This window comes from Triturus cristatus, chromosome 3_1 (genome assembly GCF_964204655.1).
Source record: "Triturus cristatus chromosome 3_1, aTriCri1.1, whole genome shotgun sequence".
Lineage (NCBI taxonomy): Eukaryota > Metazoa > Chordata > Amphibia > Caudata > Salamandridae > Triturus > Triturus cristatus.
In genome coordinates, this window is record NC_140583.1 from 215,122,130 (window position 1) to 215,144,232 (window position 22,103).

Sequence of the window (22,103 nt, forward strand, 5' to 3'; positions counted from 1 at the left end):
CACTTTTTGCTTTTGCTTCACTGGTTTTCGACTTAGATGTGGCTGTGGGGCTGCTAATCAGACCCACAGCCCAGCTGTTCTCTCTCTAAATTCACACTATGTACTTTAGGTACATAACCCAATTGGTAAGGATCACCTTATAGGGCCCTGTACAGTGTACCTTAGGTACCCAGGGCATGGGTGTGCCCTAGGCCTACCAGGGGCTGCAGCATGTATTATGCCACCCGTGGCTGGCCTCCCATCATGACACAACTGGCTGATCACTCAGCTGAGGCAAGGTTGTGTAATCACCCACTTGCTTAGGTATAGTATTCCTATACCTACCTTATATATAGACACATGGGTAACCTATCAGTCACTCCTATGGCAGGCCTTAACAATCCTGAAGGCAGAGTGCTTGGTAACATGTGAGATGGTGCTCTAGCATGAGCTGAGCCTGTCTGCAGCTTTCGGAACCATGTCCTTATAGCTGTTCTATGATATCGCCTACCATATACTCTTAAAGTGCCTTATAATCCTCGCGGTTATGGTAACTATGGTTTGACTTTATCAAAACATGTTGTGTAAGGTGTCTAACACTTTGGAATACTACCCCCACCCCATTTCTGGCGATGAGAATAGTATTCCCCCCCTTCTAGAGGGAGAAGACATGTTGAAGACCTACTACCCGGTTAAAGTTAACCAGAGCCCCAGCAACACAAAATGGATGCTGCTGCCACAGACACAAGTCTGACCTCCTGCTGCTGGGAGTCCTTCCAGCAAGGGAGGCTTGGACAATAGGTTTCCTGCCTTGGGAGGTGCTAGCACAACCCTAGACAGGGCTTAGTGTATTGAGGCAGAGAGGGATGAAAGAAACGAGACACTGCCTGAGGCACACAAGGTGTCCCATGCATAGTCCGGTTCAAACCGGTGCTGGGGCACTCCAGCCCCAGTCCTGGCGCGAAACTGGTCAAAGGGAAGGGGGTGTAAGCACCCCCCTCCCTGGTCCCACCCATAGGAGGGACCTAGCAGGTAACCCAGCCCCCCAGATAAGTATAAGAGTGGGAGCTGAGTCCCTAGCACTTGGGATTTTCCTGAATTGAAACTAGACACAAAACTCTGGACCTTCGACATTCGACAAGAAGACTGAAGAATCTCCCTTGTTGCCAAGGAGTGGCCGCCCTGTGCAAACAGGCACCAACAAGCAACCTACTGGTTGCTTTTTCCCAAGTTCTACGAGGAACCGACTGCAGAGCCCGACCAGCACCTTGACCTCCAGACTTCTCTGACCCTGATCCACATCCACAGCCAAGCTGAGATCCGTGGAGGCGACGAGAGACGTGGGACCGGTTACCTGGGAAAATTGGCGAGTACCTTCCAGCGCAGCTTCTGAGGCATCCTCAAAGCACCTTGTTTGTCCCCGGTGTTAATAGCGCGACCATGAAGCAAAGATCTGCCCCGATTGCCATACGAAGCACCCCAATACCTAGAGGGAGCGGTCCCTCAAGCACCTTGCTGCTCTACTTGCAACGCTAAGATGAATGTCCCAGGATCATTTGCGGACCCCGAGATCCTTGTCACAGTCAAAGTCTTCTGGGCGTTAAGGTAAGTCCAACGAGAAAAAGAACAGGGAATTGTAGAGGTCTTCGGGCTTTGTCCCATCCGTCTCGGTCCTCTGATGAGATAAGAGATTGTTGCCATTTGCTCTGCGGTTGAGCATGCACCTGGACTAGCTAAGCGCCTCCCCGAGTATACAGGCGTCAGAGCGACCCCATACCAACTTCAAGACTTTTATAAGGCCATGCACCTGATATCTGTGTGCCTTCTGGGCCGTGGGTTTAGGAGGGGCCCCCTACTGGTGCCTCCACCCCTTTCCCCCAGCAGGTCCGCCCCTGGCGCCAGTCAGGCCCCTCGGATCCACAGATGCATCCGATCCGGCCATGCCATCTCGACCTTCTTCGGCGCCGGTTCCGATGCCAGGGTTCCCAGAGTCATTATCCCCATTCTAATCCCCAACTCTGACACAGAGCTGAAGGGGCATTGTCCGACTGGAGCCAAGACTTCCAGGCCTGAGCCCTGCTCCTATGGGCTAGGAATTTTGGAAGTTTGGGTGAGGTCGTTGGACCCTGAATTATGCTAGCCATTAAATCGCTTTCTGGACTAGTGTGATGATTTGGCGGAGGCCAGCAGACTGGACACTTCCCCAGATAATAGCATGCTTTTACTCCCTGTCCTGGCTACGGAGGAAGGAGCGCCATTTGCCATGGTGGTCAGAAGGGCGACCAAGATCCTACCTTCGGTGGCAGTCAAGACTAATGTGTTGACGGAGGTGCTTCAGCCAGGAGTGACACCCTCAGAACTCCTTCTCCCATTTAATGAAGCCCTCATGGACGTCCTGCTTGGGGCATGGCCCAAGTCCAGCACAGGGACTCCTGCGAACAGGACAATTGCCTGTCACCGCCGCCCAGCCCAGGGGACTCCCAGTTCCTCACGCAACACCTTACCTCAGAGAGCTTTGTCATCCTAGCCTCTACTTCATCTATAAATCCTGGTGTGTTCCCTACTACCCCACCGGATATGGAATCCAAAAGGCTGGACACCTTTGATAAGAAAATGTTTTCTTCCACCAGCCTGGTACTGGGGTCCGTAAACACCATGTGCCTTTTGGCCCGCTTCTCCCATGCGCTATGGGATTCGGCTGCACAGGTGCTGCCTATGTTTCTGTTGGAGTTGCGCGCCATACTTTCCAGGCTGTTGCTGACGGGAAAGATGCAGCAAAGTACATTAGCAGATGTGGACTGGATACCATTGACTCGCTAGGCGGTTTCATCAACAGTAGCATTACGGCGCCATAACCGGCTGTTCAGGGGATGTCCAATCATCGCTTATAGACATTCTCTTTGATCGCTCCCATCTCTTTGGAGATGAGGTTGAATCAGCTCTGGAATGCTTTAAGGACAGCAGGGGTATGGCCAGGTCCTTGGCCCGGTCCTTGGCCCTTTCCATGGCCTCTCTCTAATCTCAGTCCGCCTTTCTCTTCTTTTGTGGCCACGGAAGGGGCTTCCAGATGCGTGTTTAATCACCCAGCCACCACGGCGCGCAAACTTGCCAGACTCTGCGTGGCTGAGGACGCAGTATCCACAGACAGTGTGGGTCAGGCAGCCACATGTTGGGGCACTCCAGCACTCCCTGGAGTCTCCTCTGTAGTTTTCCCGCTTACCATCATGGGCACCCAGTGGGAGGCAGGATACACCACCACCTGCCCCTCTGGAGGTCTATAACAAAAGACCGCTGGATTCTTCAGATTGTCCGAAGGGGCTACTTCCTCCCCTTTGTGACTACCCATGCCATCTACTTGGGACAGTCTGACGGAGGACCATTTTTCCTTGCTCCTCCAGGAAGTGACGACTCTCGTGGCCAATGGGGCCATAGAGTGAGTGCTGACACCTGAAGTAGGTTGGGATTGTTATTCCCACTACATTCTGGTGCCCAAGAAGTATGAAGACTTTTGTCCTATCCTAGACGTGCGCCCTCTTCATTTCTTACTCAAGAGGGAGAGGTTCAAAATACTCACGCTCCCTCAAGTCCTATCTGTCCTGGACCCGGAAGACTGGATGGTAGCATTGGACTTGCAGGTTGAACAGCTTTTTGCTCCCCTTTTCTCATGTGCTTCTCCTTATCTTTTTTCTTGCTCAGCAGGGCTCTGCTCTGAGCACCCTAAAAAGCTATCTTTCTGCTATGTCAGCGTTTCTGCGGTTGCCTGATAAGCCATCCCGCTTTAAATCCCATACTGTAAATAGGTTCTTGAAAGGTTTGCGACATATGTTTCCACCTTCGCCCTTCATCATGCCTCAGTGGGACCTTTATCTGGTCTTGACTTTTCTGATGTGCGCTCCCTTTGAGATGTTGCATGATTGTCCTCTCAGGCTCCTTACCATCAAGGCAGACTTCCTCATGGTGATGACATCTGCCCGGAGGGTCAGTGAGTTTCACGCTTTGTCATTCAACCCTCCTTACCTGAGCATCTACTGACACAAGCTAGTTCTTCACTCTCGAGATTCATTCTGCTGAAAGTTATCACTTCTTTCCATGTAGGACTCTCCATCCCCCTGCCTACTTTTTACGTTCTTTCACGTCACTCTAAGGAAGCGGAGGGACTTCACTGACTGGACCCAAAACCTTGACCGACTGTTCTGAGTGGATAACCAAATCTTCGTGGGGTACGTTAAAGCAAAGAAGGGAAAGGTTGTGCAGATGCAGACCATCTCTCGATAGATTGTTCTCTTCATTAAGATCTGCTAAGCATAGACCAAGTAGCGGCCCCATGAGGGTTTCCGTGCTCATTCCACCAGAGCTTATACTGCGACTACTGCGTTAGCTCATGGAGCTCCAGTCCTGGATATCTGCCAGGCAGCAACATGGGCTTCTCTAAACACATTCACGAACCATTCCTGTCTGGACAGTCGGGTCCATCGGGACGGGCACTTTGCTCGTTCAGTCCTGCAGGTCTTTCTGGTGTGAATTCTTTCCCCACAACTCCTCTGTGTAGGGAGTCCAAGAGAATTTAGGCACTTGAAAAACAAATGTTCTCTTCGGCCAGCCTAGCCTCAGATCTGTCAATGCAGTCTGTTTGCTGGGCTGTTAAGCTCATGTTTTCTGTCAAGGACAGCGAGATTATGCCAGTGATCCAGGAGACCTTAGGGCCTCTGTGGCTCAAACAATTCATGATGGACAGGACAGAATTCTTGCTGCCCTAGATACTATGGACAGGCTGCCTTTTATGGCTCACGTGTTTTTGGTGAAAAGCGATTCTGCTCTGGAGCATTTTAAGGTTAGTAAGGCCACAGCATGCTTTCTGGGACTGGTGGCTCCTGTTTCTGCCTTAGTTTTGGATATTTAGGGGCTACTCTAGGCAGCGGACCTACAGACAGTGTCACCCACCACTACCATTGCAAAAGTCACCTCAGTTCTTTAGAGGTCGATGACGGGGATAGATATCTCTGGCTTATATTGGATCCTTGACCTCTGAATGCCTTCCTATGAAAAGACAAATTCAGAATGCTCATGTTGGCCTAGATCTCGACTGCTCCTGACCTAGGAAGCTGGATGGTGTCCTTGGACCTTCAGAAAACATATTTTCACATACCTGTTTTGCAGTCCCACAGGCCTTACCCACGGTGCAAAGCGGGCCAGAAGAATTTCCAGTTTGCAGTGGTGCCCTCTGGTCTCATCAGCGCCCCTCGGGTATTCATGAAAGGTGTGATGATGGTCATGGCACTCTTTTGAAGGTTGGAGCTACCAGTTTTCTCTACCCCAATGACTGTTGGTTCAAAGTGGGCTTCTCGCCGACCACTTCCACATGACCGCAAACCTCTTGACATTTTTTACATCATGATCAATTAATCAACGTTGCAAAGTTTGCAGTGGTTGCCTTTCATTGGAGCTTTCCAGGACACACTAAAATTCAAGGTCTTCTCTCCGCTACAGTGAGTCCAGAACATTGGGCTATTATCCCAGTGCTTTCAGACTTGATCTTGCATCTTAGTGACAGCAGTTGAGAGGCTTTTTGACCTCTTAGTACCCTATGCTTCCATGGTCAATCATGCCAGGGTGGTACATACGGGCTCTGCAATGTAACTTGAAGTTTCAATCGGCCCAGCTTCAGGAAAATCAGGTTGATGCCATCCAGATTTTTGAAGAGACGGCTCACGATCTGGAGTGGTGGCTGCTCGAACGCAAGTGGTCCAACAGCAAGCTCATCTTCCTTCTCCAGCCAGAGCTTATGGTGGTAATTGATGCGTCAGTACTGGGTTGACAAGGGGGAGATCTTAGGGCTCTGGTATATAGCAGAAGCCCAGGTCTGTTGGAGTTGCAGGCCATTCATCTGGTATTGAAAGCCTTCCTGATGTCAATCAAAGAACGGCTTGTGCAATTTATCACAGACAACACTGCCATGTGGTACTGCATCAACCAGGGCGGAGTGGGTTCCTGGATCCTTTACCCGGAAGATCTGTGCCTCTTGAGTTGACTTGAACCTCTGGGCATTTACCTGGTCGAAAAGCACCTAGCAGGATCCTTGAATGCCACGGGGGTGAGCTGAACCAGTGGTGTCTGTTGGATCACAAATGAAGTCTTCTTTCTTAGGTGGTGCAGCGCATCTTCCGACATAGAGGAGAATCCTGGCTAGTTCTTTTGTTCACCATCGGGAACACACAGTCAAAGTTTTTGCATGTTGGAATTTCTCAAAGGTGCATGCTAGGAGTTCCATTCGGACTGGAATAGAACACAGAATTCCTGTATACCTACCCGCTTCAGTCTCTCCTGTCTCAAGTTCTGAAAAAGAACAGGAATAACCTAGGTCCAAGTTATTCTAGAGGCTCCAGATTTGAGCAGAGCTTCTTGGTATGAACATCTGCCCTCCAATCAGGCACCTACTGCAAGAGGATCTTATGCCGCAGCAGCACTTGCAATCTGCACCTCTATGCATGGCTATTGAGTGATGGAAGTATGATCTGCTACCAGAAGTGGTGGAGTTCATCCTCACATCCAGATGCCCTTTCATAAAGTGACAGGTGTTGTGCCAAATGTGTTGCCTGGTTTGAAATTTGCAAGACAGGCCCTTCACAAGACAAACTTTTGGGCGTTCTCCTGTTTGTTTTGTCTTTGGCTCAGCAAGGCCTCGCAGTGGGCGGTATTAATGGTTATTTCTTGGCCCTTTCTATTTTTGCCTTTCCAACTCTCCTCTTTAATTCAAAAGTTGTGATGATATTTGTTAAAGGTTTGTCAGACATGTTCCCTCCTAAGTCTTTTGTGATGCTACAGGGGGACTTCAACTTGGTCTTGACATCTCTCATATGTACCCCCTTTTGAGTTGATGCACAGCTGCTCATTGCCTTGTCTGGAACTAAAGACGGTTTTCCTTATTGCTATCACTTCAGCTCAACCTATGAAAGTACTTCAGGCACTCTTGGTGCAATCGCCCTATGCCACCTTTTCTTCTGGACAAACTGATGCTTAGGACTCGAATGGCCGTCTCCCCTAAAGTTGTGACTCCCTTCCATGTTGGACAATCCATTACCCTGCCAGTGTGCTTCCCCCCTCTAAAGAGGAGGTGAGGCCTCATTGTCTGGACCCCAAAAAGTGCTTTAAGCTTTTGCATTGATCTTGCTAAGGAACCCCATGTGGATGATAAGCATTTTGCAGGGTTCTCGGGGTGGATAACCTTAAGGCTACACAGAAGAGGACTTTGTCATGGTGGATAGTACTTTGCATCAAAATCTGCTACGTTGTGGCCAAGAAACAGCCCCAGGAAGGTCTGAGAGCCTAGTACACTAAGGCCAGGACCGCTACCACTGCGTTGGTACATGGAGTGCCTATCCTAGATATTTGCAAGCTGCGATGTTGGTATTGCTGCACACATTCACGAAGCACTACTGTGTCGATAACCAGATCTGCCAGGAAGGATATTTTGTGGTTTCTGTCCTGTAGAATCTTTTGGGCCTGTGTCCACTCCACAGACCCTCCAGTTTTTGGGAGGTATTGCTTTGGTATCTATTTTAAAGGTGAGGAATTTGCTTTTAAAAGACACCATCAGAAGAACAAGTTACTTACCTTCAGTAATGCTCTCATTTTGTGGATATTTTAACTGCAGATTCCTCGCCCCTCTCTCAACTTCCCACTCTAAAAAGGTCCGTAGTTAGGATTGGACGTACTAGTACATATCATTGTTTTGCTCTCTGCATATAGGGGCGCGATAAGACTCAAGGAAGAAATTGAAGTCAGCGCTGGGGTGGTGCTCATATGCATCTCTACTCTGTTACTTCTGGGAGCCAGTGCAAAGCTGCATGTTGCTACCTAGCAGCATGCAGAATCATTGCTGAGAATGTTTCTGGTTCAAGTCTGGCACTTGGAAAGTATTCTAAAGTGAGGAATCTGCGGTTAGAGTATCCACTATAAAAAGCATTAGCGAAGATAGAAAACTTGTTGTTCAGTTATAATGAGTAGTGGAAGTCCACCCTATGTTGTTGGAAAAGGAAATCTCTCGATTTGTTCTAGGCTGACTTTTATTCCTAGTTTTCCCAGAGATCAGTGGATTCCTCAGAACAGGTGGACCTAAGCGACAGTGGCAAGCCTTGATCCCTCTGACTTTCTAGAGTCAAAAGTGGGATTAGGAGACCGTGTAAAGGGTGCCAGCAGCCACATATCATTACACTGATTACATCACACTTGATTTGTAATATTAATACAAATGTTTCATATTCTGTATCTGGGAAGTGAAATGGGTAGCCCTTTTCATTTAATTGAGGGTCCAAATAATCCTAAATAAATTACTGCTTCTATTGGCACCTTTGTTGTCAGTTATGGGAACTAGACACAGGTCATGTCAGACATTTTGTATTCGTATATAAGCTCCTGCATGACATCCTCAAAGGCCCCGTAGACTAAAACAGATGAGTATCGCAATCAGACAAGAGAAGCATCACCAGGACAAATGGAGGCTATTTTTCAGCAAGGAACAAACTCCTGGCGTTAAATGACAGCACGAGCAGCGTGACGTGCCTGTTTCTGCCCGTTCGTGGAATTCATCAGAATCTCGCAGTTTTTTTTGTAATTCCGCAGAGTTAAACTACACAAGTTCCACCCATGCCTATTTAGAAGCTCATATTGAGTCGAACCTGTACTTGGTTAATTCTGATATTGTTCATTTTAATCATGGTATCTTGCAGTGGTGAAATAAATTAATTCAGTTCTTTATTTTGTTCAGTCTGTTGTAGGTGCTGAGGGTCTGTCCTTGGCCTTCCGCCATGTTATCAGCTCCCTACTTTGGTACTGTGCACAATATACCTGCGAAGATCTCCTTCACGAAGTCATTATTTGCGTTGGATATTTTACCGTAAATCATTCAGATAATCAGGTAAGAGCATTTCGTGTTAACTTAATATGCAGATATCTTTTTTGAAAGACACTATGTGTTTTTTAAATATCTGCCTTGGTGAAAAGTCCGCATTTTGAAAAATTGTTCTAGTGCAAGTATATTTTGTTCTGCAGTCATTAGTATGTTTTTTTCCTTAGGCTGATCAAAAAAAATGCACTTAGTGCTTCAGTTAAGTAACAGTTTTGGTTATTGTAAATTTTATTTATGACTGTTGGATTTAATGTGGCAATATCCTCTTCAAAGAATTTTCCGACGTTACTGCCCTCTTACAACAGAATGATTTTCATCAGTATAGTGCAGTTTGACGAGTAGTTAAATGTAGGATCAAAAGTAGTAAAATGCGTGTTCCAGTAGAGAACAGGGGTCATTGGAAATGTGGGAAACAATTGTAAATGTTGACTCTGTAGATACTCAGAGGCATTATTAACTGATTTCCTACTTTTAGTTTAAATGTTTCTCTTTATTTGTATAGAGCAAACCGAGTGGAGCAACTGAGCACTCACTGTACATGACCAGCAGCCAAGATAATGACTGAAGATCTTTTACAGAGCAGGGGAGAGGGAGGGCTCCAGGTGTCTTTAAAGTGGATGGGGTATTTATAAGATGTTAGGATGAAGTGAGTCTTTTTCTTAAAAGGAGGACAGTTTGGGCACTTGTGGTGGTCCGGGGTATGTTGTTTTACCCTGGGTTTTTGGATGGAGATGGCTGTGTCCTGCATTTGTCTTTGACATTTCTTCATTTCCAGCCTAGCATTGTTCTTGCTGTGAGTGTGTTGTAATCTGTCACAGGTGGTTTGCCAGCCAGTTAGGATGCCTTTCAGGGTGGCCACTCTGGTGTCGAAGAGACCTTGCAGACTATTGTTACCTTTGTTGACACGCAAGAATATGAGGTCTTGCACAGCAGATCTGAAACTGCTGGTACTATGCCATCTTGGTTTTCTTGCCAATCTGTTCCCCGAGGAGGAGATTAGTGTCTGGGGTGAATCAGAGGGAATTGACACTGGCCGATAGTTGTGGGTTCAAGTCATACAATTTCATGCCCTGGAGCCATTTTTGGCATTGATGTTGCTTGTTGTAGGTGGAATGTAGATTTGCTGGGCTTTCGTTTTCAAAGAGGTTCAGGCAGTCCATGAGCTGGTGAATGTTGAGCAGAGGGGACTTTCATGTAGAATTTTGTGTCGTCCTTGTATTTGTAAATTTTCACGTTGCTTTCTGTGGTCATGAGTGCATTATATGATGGCTTCATCACCGGTGCAATGTGATATCTGATGGACTTCTAGCCGAAGATTCCTTATCTTAGAATTTTCCCCAGGCATCAGACTGGATCTGGAAACCTTTTTTTTTTTGTATTGTCTTTATTGAGTTTTAAACATAAGATACATGTTACAATAGGTATTGCATAATAAAGATGAGACGTAGCTCCTGAGTACAATAAATTGAGGTCCGTGCATAAAGAATGAGATACCTGCAACAGCATTGCACATAATCTTTAAGGGGAAACAGGTTATAGTGTGAGTGACAGCTGTTCATGCAATCTGGCGAGGTTTGAGAGGGTGCAGTCACTTCTCGGGCCAAAGTGTGCAGATACTGACGGAAGTGGGACCAGATATCCTTGGGCCGTGATGTGAGTGGTTGTAAATTAGTATACACTTCCCCAAACTTTCACATCTACTCATGTTTTCAAGCCAGTCTTTGGTTGAGGGTGGTCTGGGTCCCCTCCACCTCCGTGATATCTCCCTCTTTCCAAGGAGCAATGTCGTAGAGACTAAACGGCGGATCTCTTGGGCCACATTATGAGTGTAGCCTAGCAGGACGATTACCGGATCGGGGGTCAGTTCAAAGTCGGTCATGTTGGAAATCTGAGCAAATATGTTCTCCCAATATTTAGCGATAACTGGACATGTCCAGGTGAGAAGAGTGAAATCTGCCCTTGGGGCTTGACATTTCAAGCATGCAGCAGGCCTTGTGAGGTCAAACTTCACGATGTTTGCTGGGGAAAGATATCTGTGTCGGTATTTAAAATGAATCAGTTTATGTCTAATTAATGTAGACGCGCTTTATTTGCTCACAGCAGTACTTCCTTATCTGATCAGTTAATGGAATGCCCAAATCCCTCTCCCAGATCTCCCTTACTCAGGTGGTTGTGTCTTGTCGTAGTGCTAGGCAGGCGCGGTATAGTATGGATGTCATGTGCCCCCATCTGACACTTTTATGACTAATAATAAGGGTGGGAGAGGGTATGTAGGTAAAAAAGAACTGAGGCAACTCTGAATTCTCTTGAATAAGAAGCGGGCCATATAGGAGGCATCCTGTGCCCTGGTGGTGTCTGCCAGCTGAATAACATGGCCATCAGGGAACAGGTCGCCATTAGTAGTCAGTGAATGTTTCATAAGTGTGTGCTTAACTATTACTTCCCTTGTAGGTGGGATCCATGGGTTATCTGATATTGGGATGGCTTTGGCGTAAAGGGGTCCTCCACTCAGTATGCAGTCCATTGTATGCCATGCCCAGCAGGTAGTTGAGACTGTCTTTAGTTTGCAGCGGGATGCCCCGCGGCAATAGTTGGGCATGTTCTGGGCATATATATGGTATACGTGCGCCAGGGTGGTACCAATGGTACATATAGTGGCATTGCGCAGCATGGTAATAGAGGCAGAAATCTGGCACCCCCAATCACCTCTGTTCATAGGGAAGGGTCAATGTTTCCCAGCGTACTCTGGGGCGACTATCCACCCATATCAACCATAGTAGAATGCTACGAAGATTATTGAAGAAGGTTTGTGGAGTGGAATAGGAATATTGGTGAACAGATATAGAAAACGTGTCAATACCACCGTTTTAATAATGGCTACTCGCCCCATTAATGAAGGCCTTCTCTGCGTTTAGTAGGGCCACTACAGCTGGGATGTCAGGAGTCACCTTGTTTAAGACCAACAATGTTGGGAGATTAAGAGAAATTGAACCGTGTGGGACAAATCTAGCCTGCACTTGTGAGACAATCTGTTCCATCAAAAGGGAAATCCTATTGGCTAAGACTTTAGCTAAAATCTCACTGTCTAGGTTGAGTTAGGACAGTGGGTGGTATGATGCACATTTACTGGGGACTTTGCCAGGCTTCAATAATATCGTGATAACCACCTTGCGGAGAGTGGGCGGTAATTCACCTGTGGTTAAGGATACATTGTATAGGGCAAGGAGTTGTGGGGACAACTGTTGTTTAAATGCTGTATAGAAAGCTCCAGTGAGCCCATCCAGGCCTGGCGACTTGGAGCAATCTGGATTGGTAATAGTTTGTGTTACCTCTTCCAGGGTTACTGATTTGTTGAGAAATTCCTGCTGTGCATTTGAAAGCCACACTATAGCTATGTCTGCAAAGTAGGAGGTGATATCTGACAGATTGGATGTGGTATTCAATGTGTATAGGTTTTGGTAGTAGGTTTTAAATTCCTGTAAGATATTTTCGATGCCTGTAATTGTGTCTCCAGTATCTGAGCATATCCCGGCTATATAGTTTTGCTGTCTATTTGGGCGTAGTATTCTAGCTAACGTACACCCGGTCCTTTCGCCCTCCCCGTATCGTCGTGCCCTGGTATATTAGCCCATGTATTTTATCTCCCTATCAGCCAAGTCTTGGAACTCTACAAGGAGAGTATGATGGTGGTACGTCGGTTGTGTCCGCTCTTTCTCTGCAGTTTGCTCCAGTGTGTGAAGGGCGTTTCCAACTTTCTGTAGTTGTGTGCGGATATCTTGTAATATACCCGCGTGTTTAGAAATTTATTACCCGCAGATATAGGCCTTGTAGGCTTCCCACAGTGACGCATTGGTAGAGACCATGCTTGTGTGCAAGTTGAAATATTCTGAAATGGATGTCAATATTTCTGTACGGAATACCTTGTCTAATAGGGTCTCTCCATGAAACCTCCAACTATAGGCCATTGGGCAACTATGTGGAATTTTTAGCTGCAAGATGACTGTACTATGATCTGACAGTGTTCTTGGAAGAATTGTGATGTTGTTAACCCATTGATGCGCCATTGGTGAGAGAAACCAATAGTCCAGTCTGGACCAGACATCGTGAGACTATGAATAGAAAGTGAATCTCAGTGCGGTCGGATTGTGAGTGCGCCACGCATCTAATAGAAGATAAGAATCAATGATGTGTCGGAATGCTTCCCGGCCATTGGGTTTTCTAGGGGGTTGTGCGCTGATGTGTATATCCGTGGGCATTGCTGCATAATTAGGTCCCCTCCCACCAGAGGTCATTCCCCGATCCGCCTAAGCTGGTAGATAGCTCCTGGAAAAACACTGGATCGTCAATGTTTGGTGCATAGATATTGACTATGAGGATCTTCTGTTCTGCTAATGATCCCTGAACGTATTGGTAACTGCCATTTGCGTCTGTGTACTGGGCCTTGAGAATGAATAACACAGTTTTATGAATTAATATGCACGTACCCCTGGAGAATGAGCTGTAGCAGGAGAAATACTTATGTGTTCCCCACTGCTTTGTGAAGGAGGGTTCTATATACGGGGATAGATGTGTCTCCTGTAGTAGGGCAATCTTTACATTGTGTCTATTTAAATGGGAGAGTACCTTTTTCCCTTTCAGTGAGTTGTTAATTCCGCAGATATTCCAGGATAGAAAAGAGATTTCTACTGTCTCAAGCATGTCGAAGGTGACAGTACTACGGGGTTTGTTGGGCCTGAATGTCATTAACATTATGGGAGCATTTAGGCAGTATCATATGCAGTAACACAAGACATTTCGAACTATTCTTCTCAATAACTAGACAAAACAATCCCCAATTACCCCTTCCCCCTCCCACACCAGATTAAACTTCATCCAACAAATTCCTAGAAGTCTGTGAAAACAGATTAAGATAAACAAAAAAATTCTCATTATGGAACCTTTGACGTACGCCAGGAGAGCGTGACGGCGACTCGGCCGTGGCAGTCCGTTATAACAAGGTAAGTGTCTTTGTTGTCAGCCAACCACATATTTAAGGAACCACGTGTGTGCCAGTTTTTATGCCTTTTGTGTTGCACCTGAAAAGCATCGAGTAGACCCTAGCAGTTTCATAATTTATCTTGTGTGCCCGATAATGAACGGTTTTGATCTTCCATTTCTTGATCAGTATGCAAATGTTGGGTATGTGAAGGGGCCCCTCTTGTATGCTCTTGCAGAAGTGAACCGCATCCGCAGTGGTGTCTAAACTTTTGGGGCATCCTTTATGTTCAATCGGAAGACGTGCCAGGTATAACATGGGGTATTTAATACCCATTCTGCAGAGCGTGTTCTGAACATCATTGAATTTTCACCTGGCCTCCTGTACCACAGGTGTAAAATCGGGGAATATCGAGATGTCAGCCCCTTGATATCACTATGGTCCTTTTTCCCTGGCCATTCTGAATATACTGTCTCTGTAATTAAGGAGGTGTGCGATGATGTACCTGGGAGTTGTGCTCTCCAGAGGGCACAGACCTAAGGATTGATGCGCTCGTTCAACTGCGAAGATCACTGAATAGTTGGAACAGTCAAATAGGTCCATCAATAGTTGTTCTATAAAGACTTCTGGACGACCCATATTTGTAGTTTCTGCAATTCCGGAGATGCGTTTATTGTTGCGGCGTGACCTCGCTTCGAGGTCCTTGACCTTCACTGCGCCTTGTTTTAGTAGACCTTCGACCTTTTCCAGTCTTTTTTATGTGGCAGTGGAGGAGTCTTCTAAGTCCGAGACCCTCTCTTCTGCCTCTCCAAGCCGTGCCCCCTGCCGGTCAATCTTCTCCCCCATCTTGTCGATGCTGCCTGTAAGTGTGTCAGAGCGGGCATCCATTGCACTAAACCTGGTCTTTAGTTGCACCATCAAGGTCTCCATATTGCCGGCGGGTATGTTGTCCTGGCCTCTCCCTGTGGAATCCTCTGCGTCGGAATGGGCCCCACAGGTTTCCGCAAATTTGGTGTGGTCAATCCTGAGACGCCATTGTTTGGGGTTAGTGCGCCCCATAGTGGTAAATGTGTCGCCCCTGGATAAGAATTTACAGGAGGGGGTCACTGGGGTTTGGAGTCTGCTTCGTCCCCGTGGGTTGTGATTACTCCCAGGCCGCAATGATATATACATCGAGTATGTGGCGTTTCCAGGGCCTGTGAGTGTCTTCATGCACTGCTCAAGACTCCCCGCGGGGTGATGGTTCCAGAGTGGATGCACCTCTCCCAGGCACCGTAGTCAGTAAGTGGGGAGGAGGCAGGATGGGGGTAACCGGCTCTGTAGGTCTTTTGTAAGCTAATTCGCTGCACCGCCGCTCCCCCCATGCAGTGGGGTGGTGACACCGCCCGGTTGCAAGGGCCCCCAGGGCATGGCAGTTTATAGGGGGCAGATCGGCCCTTAACTGGATTGTGATGCTCGGGCCTCAGTTCCCATGTAGGCCGCACATCTGGTATCCTGCGGGCCCGTCTTTCCTCCCAGACGCGGCCCGTTGTCACCAATGTGATTGCAATCCCTGCTCGCACCCCCGCCAGGGCGAGTTTTCTCCGGGTATTACAATCGAGGTGTCAGGGGTGGGGGGCAGCGAGACCCTGCGGTCCCGGCCTCTGGCTTTCCCACAGTCCCTGTCGCCACGGGCCTCTTAGGCTGTGCTGGCAGTGCCTGCTCCCCCTCCGTGTTGATGCTGGCTCCATCCCTGCGGGATCACCTCCATCACCCCAGATCGGGTCTCCGGGGTCTGCGAGGTTCTCGCACATGTTCTGGATTGAGCCGTGCATTATTTCAGCTGCAGTTTTCATTGATGATGGACTGCCTCTGCCGGAGCCTGACACAGGCTGTCGTGGTCACGCCCCCTGGATCTGGAAACTGTTGATGAGCAATACCCCTGCACACTGGTAGGTAGCATTGTTTGGCTCTGGGTAGCATTTTCCACACCAGGAATGACATGCTCTTGTCATATATAGGGGCCACCCCAACATGCTGACATCAGTTATTTTCTTTCCTCAGCAGTGAGTGCTGATCTGCCGAGAGCTACACCTAGTCGCTTTTTGACTGATATTTTTTCGAGCTTTTGTCGAATAAGTTTTTCAAGACTTTGCCTTTGAAGATGTCAACCAAAAAGGCAGATTTTAAACCATGTGGTGCTTGTCAGTGATAAATGTCGGTGATGGACCAGCATTTGGTTTGCCTTTGGTGTTTGAGTGCAGTCGTGACATGAAGATGCGCAAGGATTTTTGCTTCATGTATCCAAAGCAATGAGGGAGCAGTTCCTAAAGCTCTAAGCTGCCAAACCCCGATATTTCAGATCTCAGTTGCGAGGCAGGTCCCAAGATCATTCATGGAGTCACGCCCAGCAATCTTTGTCTCACTCTAAGAAGCCAGGGAAATCAAGTAAGTCCCACAAGAAAGGAAGTGGAAAAGGTCTTCAACATCGCAACTCAAATCTTCGGATGAGTTGCGGGGCTGTCAGCACTCGAAGCTTAGCTCTGCGGTGGAGCCTGGGCTGTCTCCACACCTCCCTGAGTTACCGGGAGCCGGAGCAACCCCCGCCCAGCTAAAAGAATATTATGAGGCCATGCACATCATCTTTGGGTAGCCCAACCCTTCTTGAGCGTCTTCGGTTCCAACGGGTCCGAGAGGGACCCTTCTTGTTTCCACCAGTAGGCTTGCCCTCTCTGCCATTTGTGCCCTAGGTATCAAATGGCGAATCCAGTGTGGCACCGGTCGAGCACCCTCGACTTTCCTTGGATCCAATGATTCCCCCATCAACATTCCCGACTTCGACATAGAGCCGAACGGGCATTGTTCGACGCCAGTTATGGCGGCAGAATTCCCATGTTGGATCCAGTGCCTTATTTCTATGATAGGTCTGGAATGGGTGATGATTGGGAGGGGACTGCAGACCCTTATGGTTACCAGCCCTTAGAAGATATAATTGGTATGGGGATCTGGCAGATGATAGTGGACTGGACACTTCCCAAGACTCTGGCCTAGTCTCTCCCCCTACTGTGGCTAGGAAGGAGGGTGCTTTGTTCGCTATGGTGGTAAGGAGGGCATCTGAGGTCTTGGACCTTCATTTGTCCTCAGTGGAAATCAAGACAAGTATCTTACCAAGGTGCTTCAATCTGGAGCTACGCCATCTGAACCACTGCTCCCTTTCAATGAAGCCCTCACTGGCGCCTTGCTTGGACCTGGTCCATGCCCTGCACAGGGGCTTCTGTGCACAGTACAAATGCCTACTGCCATCGCCCTGCCCCAGAGGGATTCAGTTTCCTCACCCAACACCCTACCATGGAGAGTTTAGTGGTCCACGCTTCCACCTCCAAAATCAACCCCAGTGCATTACCTGCCACTTCACTGCATAGGGAATCCAAGAGGCTGGATGTCTTTGGGAAGAGGAGGTTCTCTTCTGCCAACCTAGTACTGCAGTCAGTGAACACCGTGTGCCTCTTGAGCCAATACTCCCATATGATCTGGGACTCGGTTGTGCAAGTGCTGCCTATGGTTTTAGAGGAGGCTCGAGCTATACACACTCAAGCAATTGCTGACAGGAGAGATACAGCCAAGTTCACCATACAATGTGGGCTAGACACGACAGACACAACAGACTCACTGGGCAGAGCGATGTCTTTGGAGGCCCTTACGTGTATTGCCTAAATTGAGAACCACTGGCTTTTCGAGGGATGTCTAGGCCTTGGTAATGGAGATGCCTCTTGATGGCTTCCATCTGTTTAGAGAAAAGACAGACTCACTGCTGGATTCTTTTAAGGACAGCAGGGCTACTGCCAGATCTTTTCCATGGACCCTCGCAAAACCCACTCCGCATTCAGCTCCTTTCGTGGCCACGAAGGGGTTTTCAACCGCGTCTCTAGTCTCCCAGCCACTATGCCCAGCAAGTTTCCTAAACTTTTTTCAGCCGAGGATTTGGTTCCCACAGACCATGTGGAACAGGTAGCCACAAGTCGGGCCAGTCTAACACCCCTCCTGCCGCCAACCACAGCCTCGAAAACCATTTAGTTTGACCTCCGACCATCCTGGGCATCCAGTGAGGGCAGGATAAGCTATCACCTGCACCACTGGAGTTCTCCTCTCCTTGCTCTGTCAGGAAGTGCCTGCTTTCTTGGCAAAGGGAGTCATCGAGAGGGTGCTGGTGTCAGAAGTAGGTTGTGTTTTCTATTCCAGCTAATTTCTGGTGCTGAAGAAGGAAAGAGACCTTTGTAGTATCCTAGACCTGCGCCTTCTCAGCCTCTTCCTGAAAAAGGAGAAATTTAAAATGTTCACGCTTGCACAAGTCCTATCTGCCTTGGACCTAGGAGACCGGATGGCAGTGTTGGACTTGCATGACGCATATCCACATCCCCATGCTGCCAGTCCATAGACACTACGCGGTCCACGGTGGGCCGGGTGCACTTTCAGTTTGTTGTGCTCCCCTCAGTGTTCACAAAACTGATGGCGGTAATTGCAGCTCATCTGCAGCAGTCAGAGGTTTCCAGTCTTTCCCTACCTCTACAACCGGCTGCTAAAGGCTGGCCCGCCCCAGGTAGTCATCTCCCACCTCCAGACTACATGATCGTCCTGCACTCACTGGAGTTCATTATCAACGTGCCAAAGTCACACCTGTCTCCCTCTCAGATGCTCCCCTTTATCGAAGGTGTACTGGACACAGTGCAGTTTCGGGCATATCCTCCTGAGTAGTGAGTCCAGTATATTCATGCTATTATACCAATATTTCAGCCTCTAGCCTGGATTTTGGACCGACTCCGAGGCTACTGCACCTTATGGCCTCCTGCATCCTGCTCGTTACTCATGCCTGTTGGCTTATGCGGGCTCTGCAGTGGGACCTGAAGGCGCAGTGGACGTAGCATCTGGGGAATCTCTCCGACATGGTCCAGGTCTCAGAGGAACTTGTGAAAGATCTGCAGTGGTGGCTGACAAACTGCGATTGGGTCAGTGGCAGACCACTTTCACCAAACCAGAGCTAACACTACTGACAGAGGCGTCACTCTTGGGCTGGGGGGGGCATCCTGGGAGAGGTGACATCCGAGGACTCTGGTCTCTGGCGTAATCCTGGCTCCACATCAGCCTGTTGTAGTTTTGGGTGATCCGTTTGGCATTGAAAGCCTTTCTTCTTTCAATCTGGGGAAGGCTGTTACAAGTGTTCACGGACAACACCACCACCATGTGGTATAGCAACAAACATGGGGGGATGGGGTTGTGGACTCTTTGTAAAGGGCACAGCATCTCTGGATGTTTATGTAATACCAAGGCATTGCCCTAGTGATTCAACAACTGACGGTCTCTCAGAACGTGAGGGCAGATAAACTCAGCCATTGATATCTAGCAGTTAAAGAATGCCGTCTCAGTCCGGAGTTGGTACAAGGCCTCTTTTGAGAATGGGGAGAGCCTTAGTTAGATCTGTTCACTACTGCAGAGAACGCGCAATGCCAGCAGTTTTTTCACGCTAGAGCTTCCAAGACAGCTCTCGCTCAGAGATGCTTTTCATTTAGAGTGGATCTCCGACCTCCTGTATGCCTTTCCAACAATACCACTCCTGCCCAGAATTCTCAAGAAGATCAGGAATCACTGGGCATAAGTCATTCTTAAGGCTCCAGGTTGGGCACGGAGAGTCTGGTATCCCGAGCTGTTAAGCATGAGCATCAGACCTCCGATCAGGCTGCTTCTTGTGGAGGATCTTCTGTTGTGGCAATAGAGCAGGGTTCTGCACACCAATCTGGAAACCTTTTGTCTTCATACGTGAAGATTGAGTGGTGACAGTTGACAGTTTTCGACCATCCGCCTGAAGTATGCAATGTTATTTTGGCAGCCAGGTATCTTTCCACTAAGACGGTTTATGCCTGCCATTGGAGCAAGTACATGGCATGGTGTACAGAGTAACATGTTGATCCTATGTCTGCACCCTTTACACAAGTTCTACTGTATTTTCTTCTGCTTTGGGCACGTTGAAAGGTTATCTTTCCCAATCTTGGCACCTCTGCGGTTGCCAGACCAGCAGTCCCTTCTTAAATCTCCTACTATACGTAGGTTCTCCAACATATGTTTCCACCAGTGCCTTCTATTATGTTCCATTGGGACTTTGTAGGAGGCTGGCTTATTATATGGTGCCCACTTACTTTAGTGAAGCACCCTGCACTAATCCAGGCAACCCTTACGGTGATTTTAGTGGTCTTGGATATCCATAAATAGCTCTAAAAAAGTTGAAGCTGTGGAGAGCAGCCTTCAGGCTTAGTCCAGAAGGAGTGTTAAGCATCTTGTTTTAGCAGAACTAATCATATAGTGTAGTTTAAATGAAAAAGAACCACATAGTGTAGTTATAAAAATAAGTATATTTATTGTACACACTCACTAACACATTGGTATATCTCCTGCCCTGAGATATCAACACAGTATTTCAAAAGTAAGCTGCTAAGTAAGCAGAAATACACAGTGGTCTCCAGGGGGAGATCAAACCATATACTAAAAAAGTGGAATGCGATCTGCGACTGAAATCGGGACTTGGACTAGAAGACTCAGAAGACCGGGGGAGCCAAGGAACCACCTGAGGTAAGTGCCCAGGAACTCCACAGGGGCTGTGTGCAGATTGGAAGCACAGCCGCGTACTTAATGCAAGTCAATGGGAAAGTCGTGGTATCAGTTTTCAAGAAGAAGGACCCTTCCCAGAGGACCCTGAAGAAACCCAGTGGAAGACAGAAGGTCGGAGTTTCACCCCACCCGTTGATTTCCCAGGAATCAGGATACCTACACCAGAGAAGCCAGGTGCATAAGTGTGAAGTGCCGTGGACCACAATGGAGCACTTCAGAAGAGATGCCGCTTGCAAAGAAGGTGAAAGAGTCTGGTGGAATCCAAGGATGGTTTCTTGAATAAGAGTACCTGCAAGCAGAGGGGACAGAGTCTATGCCACTCAAAGGTGATCACAAGGCACGGAAGATGCAGAAGTGATGACGGCGACCTTGTTGCTGCAGCTGTGAGGACCAGGCAATGTCGTAGAAGACCAGGAACCGTTCACGAGCTGTTCCACGTCAGAAGTCAAGAACCAGGGGGGTCAGTGTCCGGCGGGAGTAGCAACAAATGCAAAAACAACGGTTGATGGACAGAATGCAGAACAATGTCATACATTCACCCCAGTACAGAGATCTGGGCCTAAATCCATCATTTTTTTGCTCACCATGCCATTCCTGTTAGAACCCAGCCATATGCAAATCAGTCTTGACCCTGTGCCTCATGGGAACAGTTCAGTCCGAACTGCCTAGCCAGGTCCTCCCTGGACTGGAAGCAAGCATCCTAGGAATGGTTTCGGGGTTTCACCCCTCTTCAGCCAGGATAGCTTGATTCCAGTGTCATGGAGAGCACGGGACCCACGTCTGGGCATACCCTTCCCACTCGGGGTGATAAATGCAAAAACAACAGTTGATGGACAGAATGCAGAACCATGTCATACATTCACCCCAGTACAGAGATCTGAGCACCAACAAGTCATGGCAGCAGCAACAGACATGGTAAACGAAGAAGGTGCAACGTTGGGACCAGCAAAGTTCAAGGGATTCACCAATTGCAGGAGAGTCGAAGCAGGGGAGCCTATGGAAGCCAAAGAAGACCCAAAGACCAAAGGCACAGGAGTCGCAAGAGGACCTTAAGCACACCAAAGATGCAGGCCCTTGGTGCAGTGGATGCGGTGCGGTTGAAGATCTTGGCAGGAAGAGATGCTGGAGTCTGGAGCTTCTTGTAGCCCGAAGATCTCTGGAGGGCAGAGGCAACAAGCTATGGCAACGGCAAGTCGATGCTGTGCACAGGCATTCTGTTCCAGCAGTTCTGATGAGGAATGCTGGCCTCAGATTTGCTGAGAGGGCAGGTCAGGCCTCGAGGGAGTTGCAGAACCGCCACCTGTGTTGCTGAGACTTTCGGAGTCTGTAAGACATCAGGAGGAGCAGACATCAGCTTAGTTGTGGTTCCTGCAGATGCAGGGGAGTGACTCCTTTCCTTCAAGGGAGATTCCTTAGGGTGTCTTTGATACCCACAGGCCTTGAGAGGAACCTGGATGAAGCACAGGCACAAACGACGTCGAAGACTTGAACAGCAAGACCAGGAGGAGTCTTCCTTGGTGCAGTCTCAGTTCCAGGCGAAGTCCAAAGTGTTGAAGTTGAAGTGGTTTTGTGTTTGAATCTTGTCCTACAATGAATCTGAAGAGCCAC

At 48.2% G+C, this 22,103-nt stretch overlaps 1 protein-coding gene across 3 annotated transcripts in view; it reads left to right on the top strand.

Annotated features, from left to right (window-relative positions):
- Positions 1 to 22,103, top strand: part of SCAPER (S-phase cyclin A associated protein in the ER) — a 3,109,515-nt gene that overhangs the window by 2,729,405 nt on the left and 358,007 nt on the right. For all 3 annotated transcript variants that reach the window (XM_085643688.1, XM_085643687.1, XM_085643686.1), the window contains exon 29: positions 8,744 to 8,893. In XM_085643688.1, the coding sequence (XP_085499814.1) occupies positions 8,744 to 8,893 (150 nt within the window). The remainder of the gene's footprint in view (positions 1 to 8,743; positions 8,894 to 22,103) is intronic.